Source organism: Anthonomus grandis, chromosome 2 (assembly GCF_022605725.1).
Source record: "Anthonomus grandis grandis chromosome 2, icAntGran1.3, whole genome shotgun sequence".
In the NCBI taxonomy this organism is placed as follows: Eukaryota; Metazoa; Arthropoda; class Insecta; order Coleoptera; family Curculionidae; genus Anthonomus; species Anthonomus grandis.
Genome location: NC_065547.1, coordinates 10,980,686 through 10,988,356, shown reverse-complemented (window position 1 = coordinate 10,988,356; position 7,671 = coordinate 10,980,686). Strand labels below are relative to the sequence as shown.

General features: G+C 36.4%; 1 protein-coding gene across 2 annotated transcripts; it reads right to left on the bottom strand.

Moving 5' to 3' along the window:
* Window positions 1-1,851: 1,851 nt before the first annotated feature.
* LOC126750587 (MAM and LDL-receptor class A domain-containing protein 2-like) lies at window positions 1,852-7,353 on the bottom strand. 2 transcript variants are annotated; one of them, XM_050460234.1, is made up of 9 exons: window positions 7,124-7,353; window positions 6,905-7,060; window positions 6,651-6,818; window positions 3,783-3,956; window positions 3,597-3,728; window positions 3,400-3,542; window positions 2,893-2,990; window positions 2,672-2,844; window positions 1,852-2,611 (listed from the first exon to the last, which is right to left on the bottom strand). In XM_050460234.1, the coding sequence occupies exons 1-9, from the start codon at window positions 7,188-7,190 to the stop codon at window positions 1,902-1,904; spliced, it is 1,821 nt and encodes a 606-aa protein (XP_050316191.1). In that variant the 5' UTR covers window positions 7,191-7,353; the 3' UTR covers window positions 1,852-1,901. The 2 variants fall into 2 exon arrangements, with proteins under 2 accessions (XP_050316191.1, XP_050316190.1); XM_050460233.1 differs by having other exon boundaries at window positions 2,663-2,844; window positions 7,124-7,350.
* Window positions 7,354-7,671: the final 318 nt, after the last annotated feature.

Below are 7,671 nucleotides of genomic sequence, written 5' to 3'. Positions count from 1 at the left end.
AGTAAGCCCGATAGTCGAAAAGCCGACAATTCAGGCACATCAGAGTAACCAGATAAAAATTCCCTTCGATTTGCAGGAGATGAAACTACTTTCTTCTGAGGAAACAGGCTATCTTTCCCGGAATAGACCGGATAACATATACAATAATGACAAGTTTACCAAAGAAAAAAAGGTTCAAGCAGAGCAACATAACTAAGGAAATGAAAACACAGATCATAAATCCAATTATAAAACCTAAGTAAGACCCACAGGCTGTCAATCGCTGGTGATCCATCAGCATAAACAGCTGCATTTTGAAAACCTTGAAAGAAATGATAAACATCAGAATAGAATAAACTATAGAAACCTGATGATGACAAATGCTGATCCTTCTGGATATACCTTATGATATTTCGATATACCAGAGACGTGAGCAGGAACACACCACAAGGCTCTTGGCTTGCACCTATAATTTTAAGCATCTGATCCAATACCAGATCTTTAACAAATAATGGAGTCAAACTTATAAAATATGCTGATGACATGGGACTAAGAAAAAAAGAGAAAAATCAACATAACCCTCAAGAAACTCAGCCATTGGATAAGGAATGAACATTCCGCTAGAAATATCCCCATCCATATTGTTCCATCCATGTTGCAGGGGCAGTAAGAACATTCTTTTCACTGTAGAAGCTATCAATGGCGAACAAATTAGTTGGAAGAACCCGGTCAATCCTGGACAAACACTAAACATGGAAACAGCACACCTGCAGCAAGGCAGCAACTAGGCATGATGTAATCCACTCCCATAAATATCCATCTCAGTGAGGCAGCAGAAATGCCTCTAAGATAGAAGAATATGGCTTTTAACTAAGACAGCAAGAAAAGTTTTCTCGTACGAATACCCAGTGGCCACAGTAATTGTCAACTTATACTAGTCATATAACAATGAAAATACCTTCTGGAGAAAGTGTACCCCCATAATAATAAAGCCTTGAACTTGGTAGGTCAATTTACAAATCAAGAAATCAGATCCCGTACCCTACATACCATGCTTCTCCCATAGCCTGGACAAACCAATAGCAAAAGTTAAATTTATGACAGTGAATCTAGGAAAAGAATGAAAACAACGAAAACAACAACCAGTTGTTCTTCAATTAAGCTAGGTAGAAATGGATACAGAACCAGTGGAGAGTAGAAATGGATACAGAAATAGATTCATAGACGTGTCGGTGGAGATAGGATGAACAGTAGGGAGAACGGAGTACAGCAATCGAGGATAGAGGCCACCTAGATAATATCATATGGGAGAGATGGAGGAGACAATTTCAGGATCAAGGAAAGGTAAAACCAGTTGAATACTTACCAGTCATTGGTGAACCTCGAAAGGAACCATGTTTTAAAAAAGCACGTCTCAAGAGGAATGAGATAACAACCTATGAATAGGATGTAATCAAATCATTGTTCCACTCCATCACACGTAAATAGGTTGCAGCACTTCTTCGAATGCCAAAAACATATAATTCGAACAAATAACCTGCTGGCCAACCAAAATTGCAATTATGTGACATCCAATTACAATTGTATATTGTATTGATGGAAGGACTTACAAGTCTTTACATCAATACAAAAAAGAGGGTTCCAGGTCAAGATTTCAAAGGAGAAGCCACATATAGAGATAACCGTTAAAAAACAAGCTATAAAGAGAAAGCAAAATTCATCCAAGTTATACCTAGAGCTAAAAAGCCAAGAATCAAAAAGAAAGAAAACGTCCACTGCAGTTGTACAAGGACGTATTGGCATAGCGGCACAGTCCAAAGGTCCACCATTTCAAGTAGACGCAAGAAGGAAAAAAGGAATAAGCAAGTATAATTAGCGTAAAAACTATTTAATAAATACCACAAAATAATTACACCGATTAATTAAAACTCGTCATGGCTTACACTAAAATCTAGAACCTCGTCGGCGGTCAAAAATCTGACGTCACTCTGACTATCGCCTTGGCCGGACCTGTTAATTGACCTCCTCCAACCGATAAATTTATATTTTACCAATAAGATCGCAGCAATGAAAGCGCATAATCCGATTGCCACGCATGTGCTTGCTATTACAATCACTGTCATATTGTTCATCCTACCATTATTACTATTATTATCATTATTAATTTTTGCTGATCTCATATCGTTAAGGTGTTCATCCCTGTCATGCAGATACTTTTCTTCAATGGAGTCCTCCTCCTGCTCTATATCATTGACGTCGTTACTATTAGCGTTGTTTCTTGATGGCCTTTCCACGTCATTGTTGACGGATGTTGTTACTTTAGGTTTAACAAAAATGATCCCGGAAGCAGTGGTTTCGGAAATGATTTTTTGAACAACCGCTGGTGGGGTTGTTGCTACAGGTGGTGTAGGTTTTCGTGTGGTTATACTGGGTAGAGTAGTGGGAATCCTTTGGGAAGTACTGCTTGGTTTCCGAGTGGTAAGAGTGGTCTTACCATAGGTTATCAACTTCTTAGCGGTTGTCGGAGGGGCTCTGGTAGAGTTGGTAGATTTAAGCGTAGACATGGTCGTGATTAACCGCTTAGTAGTTCTAATTTCTTCTATGGTTGTAGTGGAATCTTGTGTTGTAAGACCTAGAAGTATGAATTGAATTTTTTAAAATATATGTTGAAGAAAAAACTTACTGATGATACATAAATCAATATAGTCCGGACAGCATCGGCTATATTCGTAACATTCATCGTCACAATCGCACGGAATGACATCTGAGTCGGACTGGTTGTCCCAATAAGATTTTAAGCCACAACGGTCCGTACATGTCTCGTAAGGTTTCCATTTTTCCGTGGTGGAGGAAGTGATGATTTCCCTGAAAAAAGTCAATGAAAACAAGAAAAAAGAGAGAGTTCATATTTACGTGGTAGGTTCTACAAATACACAATCGGGGGTTAACTTGACGTCATCAATCGCTATGTCGCTTACGTAGCCATCACCACGAACACCTTCCATAATGATCTGTAACCAAAAAACGATTATATGCATGTATATTATCATTGGAAGACGAACCAGGGTTGTTATGGCGTCGCAGTCTGTGTTCGTCGGTCGATTTTGGTTGTGCTGTAACATTCACCGGTTTGACAGATGTTGACAGTCACCTATTTTACTTTGTTATGTTCCTATGCCTAATAGGTACAAATAAACTCTTAAAAGTATTTATAACAAATTTAAATTTCATGTGCCTCCTCTGTTTTTCAAAATAAATCAGCTTACTTCAAGTGCTAAAGACTGGTTAATAAGGAACCACACTCTTTATCTGTCAAAGTTGTCGTTAGGTCAAGAAGGCACATTACGAGGACAGGAATTTCGAACCGAGAAAGTAAAGGTAAATGCGGTTGAGGACTTTTTCGATCTTTTAGGTTCCTACCTGAAACTCCTCGTTTATTGGTCCTAAGTCCTTATAAGCCATATACCAGACGTTTCCCTGATTGCCGCTTTTCTCAAAAATTGCATTTTTAGGGTTTAACGGCCATGGGTCAGAAAGTTTTTTCACGTAGGCTCTTAATGTACCTAGAATATGACAATAATTAACTACTATTTGAGGGCTTTACGATTGTCTCCTACCGGTGGTTTGTCCATACATATGATACCAAAATTCCAAACAAATATTCCCGCTCAAATTGCCAAATATTGGCGAAATAAGGCGAGCGGTATCATTGATTTTTCTCGAAGACGACTCGATGTACATATAATGTCCTAAAAATAATATTAATCAAGTCATATACTAAGAATATTCTGGGGGTATATTACCATTTGAATTTTCTCCTTTGGTATGATCAAAACTGGGTCCCGTGGGCATACTGTATCCCGTTGGTGTCTTGTAACTATCCCTCACCCAATCCATGTCATGGTTCAAATCGTGGGTCCAATGGCAGATGTTGACATCTTCGAAATCGCAAAACAGAGGAACTGCCGTGTGCGATGCTATACAATTATTAACGTATTTAATTAATTTATTATTAAGAAAATTAACGCGATTAATTTGACAAGCGACATGTGTCAAGATAGAAGTGAGTGAGGTGAATTTGTTTAACCTTTTCCAGTTTTGGGTGTTAGGTGACGTCAAATTTTTGCGACAAACATTTGTCCCAAGGGTCAAGTCCGCCTAGTTTGTGCTGTGATGTTAGTGTTGTAGACTTCATAAATTTGAAAATTTTGACCTGTCTGTGAGAGTCTTTATATTGAAGAGAGTTTTTATATTGAACAGATATACAAATGATTTAAAACTGTCAAATTTCAATTATATAGGCCAATGACTTGTCAAATGACGTCATTCTTGTAATCAAGCTAAAGTCTGGTATTGAGCAATTGTTCACTTGAAAACGGCTAATAAAAAGTTATTTTGGATTTCCTGAATGACGCCAGAATGAGGACATTGAGGATATTTAAGCCTATATGGGTGAAGTAGACATAGTAAGCAGTGACGTCAGTAGTTCAGGTATTGGCTGGACCTTGGGAACATAACACAATGCGAATGGTGAACTTCGTTTGAAGTTTAGGCACTAGGATGATTCACGAATTGGAAAATTCATAAAAATTTATTAATAATGGATTTGGTTGTGCTTTGGCGACCAGTGAAGTATCTTTTGACGTAAAGAGACGCTTCCAATTTCCAAAATGGCGGATGTGATCATCCCCTGGTTGACAGCTGTTTCATCCATTGACACTTACGTTTGAATCATATCATTACGTTTCTAGGAAATTGGGGGTCAAAATCAAGATATTGACACTTTTTTCAATGGAGAGCTGGCAAGGAATAAAATAATTTGCCTCTTATTGACAACTGAATATCTTGAGTTTTGGTAGTTAAAATTTTTTAAGAATTACTTTTTAGTATACTCAAAGAGCTGTTCAATCATTTACTGAAAAAAATATTAATATCTATAAACTTAAAATCAAACTACTGACATGTTTCTTAATGGAGAGCCTGTAAGTAATAAAATAATTTGTTTTTTATTGGCAACCGAATATCTTCAGTTTGAGGGGTTAAATTTTTGTAATTATTAATCTCTGGCATACTCAAAGGGCTCTTAAAGCATTTTCTGCAAAAAATATTAAAATCCATACGCTTGAAATCTCGATATTCACATTTTTCTCAACGGAGAGCCTGTAAGGAATAAAATAATTTGTCTCTAATTGACAACTAGATATCTTGAGTTCTAGTAGTTAAAATTTTGTAATTATTGATTTCTAGCATACTCAAAGGGTTGTTGAAGCATTTTCTGCAAAAAATATTATAATCCATACACTTAAAATCAAGATATTGACATGTTACTCAATGGAGAGCCTGTAAGTAATAAAATAATTTATCCCTTATAGCAACTGAATATCTAGGGGTTAAAATTTTATAATTTTTGATTTCTAGACTTCAAGAGCTCTTTACGCATTTTCTGAGAAAATTATCAAAGTAACAGTTAGAATTTTCCAAATGGCGGTTGTGGTTATCCACCTGGTTGACAGTTATTCCATCCTTTGACATTTCTGACACTGACAAATAGAACCGGTAGCTATATTTAAATCTGAATTTTGCATTTTTTAGAGTCTCTACAGCATTGGGGGTTGAAAGGCGTAAAAGTGACAGTTCCACAGTGGCGAAGCGTCAACTTTTCTTTCGGGTAGACAAACAATAAAAATTGTTAATTAGAAAAAAATGTGTATTCAATATTATTTACTTTAATGAAATAGAGAATGAAAGCGCATGAAATATTAACTCAAAGAGAAAAATATGTAGTGATATAAAAAAGAAGAAAATAATAACTACTAGCATAAAAAGATAGATAGATAAAAATAAATACTACTTACAAAAAAAACACAACTAAAATACAATTGCCAATATCAAACAGTCGTTCATAAATAACTCCTAAAATATCCACTAAAAAAAATTTTTCTATACACCCAAAAATAAAAATACTAATTATTAAATTACAATGCAGATTACGATGTATTGCGGCCGACCAGATCAAGCGTGTCCATTAACAATAACCTCCAAGAGCATAATAAAATAGCTGGTCGACTTCGATAGACAAAAGCTCAAATGTCTTCCCGCGAGTAAATTTTGCATACGTAATAGCAGAGAAAAACAAACCACAAAAGGTGGTTTGTTTTTCTCTGGTAATAGGCTGAATACTGATGCGGCTGGACCTCTGTCACCTGCTTGATGCGTATATGGTTCGATTAGATGCTGCAAATTTCGGAAGACAAATATCAATGTGTCTTCCTGGGGCTCGTATACATTAATTGGGTGTCAGCCCTCCATTTTTTTTTTAATTGGTGCGTTATAGATATTATAGGCGGGGCGCGCCTTAGATATTATAGATAGATAGATAATATAGCTGTTTAGATAGTAGATACTATATAATAATAGTAAGAAGAGCGACTACATTCTGTGTTATTTTTTTTTTAAATTTGAATTCAACAATTACATGAAATAATTACATAATAAATTAATGAGAAATAACTGGATAATTTTGGGTAGACAGTGTCTACCTTGTCTACTCGTACGCTTCGCCACTGCAGTTCCAATCAATTTCAGATGCGGAAGGACCGAATACTAATTCGGACTTCAAATCAAAATTGCAACGATCCAACATCTTAACATAACCTTCCATAAAAACTTACGTATGCATGATGGTTTATGGTTGTCCCAATTAATACCATCACAGTAAATAACCGAAGGTCCGTTTATTTCATATCCATGCTGACAGTAGAAGTTGAGAACCGCACCTGCGTGGGAGGATAATACTACACCGTTCGGAGGCGGGCTGTCTTTTTTCGCACAGGTGGCGCCTAAAATTCAATATATGACGTCACAAATCGGCTTGGAATTGTATAAGTCATGCAACGGACTAGTTTCATAATATTAATATACTTACGGACGCATTTTGGTATGGGAACGTCCCAAGTGCCGTCGTTCGTACATATAGTGGTTCTCTCTCCTGCCAACTGATAGCCCTGATTGCAAATAAATTTTAAAATTTTCCCTCTTTGTCTGGATCGTATCCTGCCGTTTTTTATAACTGGGGTGGTACCTAAACATGGATGTTTAATGAGAAAATGCCCAATTGTGACATATAAAGCAATTTTTCACTCACAAGAGGTAAATGTGGCATCAGCACACGAAATCAGCACCAAAAACGTAACCGCACTGTAAAGTTGCATGTTAAAAGACCCACTTTAGCTGCACGATTATAGGATTTAAATTTAAAAAAAAAAACGAAATTTTAATAATTACGCAATTTTCGAAATGCACATCCGAACTAATAAACGTTGACTTGCTAAAAGAAGCGGTTATCAAGCGGTTTAAAACGGATATGCGCGATGCCACCATCCGACTGGAAGATAATGTCGCATATATTCCAGAGAAAGAAGGATGTTCATATCACTAGAAAAATATCCCGGCTTTCAGTGTCAAATATTTAGGATTTTAAGGTCGTCTGTTTTGAGGCGATAAATATGGTTAAATATACGATTTGATGATGTAATTTTCTAAAATGCCATCGAAGGACCGAAATTAGCGCCATCAAGTTACAACCATGTTCTTTGAATGTACCCAGATATTATTTTAATATTGTTAGAAGATGCTTGATGATAGAGATTGGTATGATATGCATTTATTCAGTAAGCTCATAGAGAATATTAG

Bases quoted from the DNA above. Each gene is read 5' to 3' on its own strand.
- LOC126750587 (XM_050460233.1), bottom strand. From the start codon at position 7,190: ATGCAACTTTACAGTGCGGTTACGTTTTTGGTGCTGATTTCGTGTGCT. The intron at 3,543-3,596 runs GTAGGAGACAAT...GTCATATTCTAG, and splicing joins TATGTATGGACAAACCACCG to GTACATTAAGAGCCTACGTG. The intron at 2,845-2,892 runs GTAAATATGAAC...GACTTTTTTCAG, and splicing joins GTATTTGTAGAACCTACCAC to GGAAATCATCACTTCCTCCA.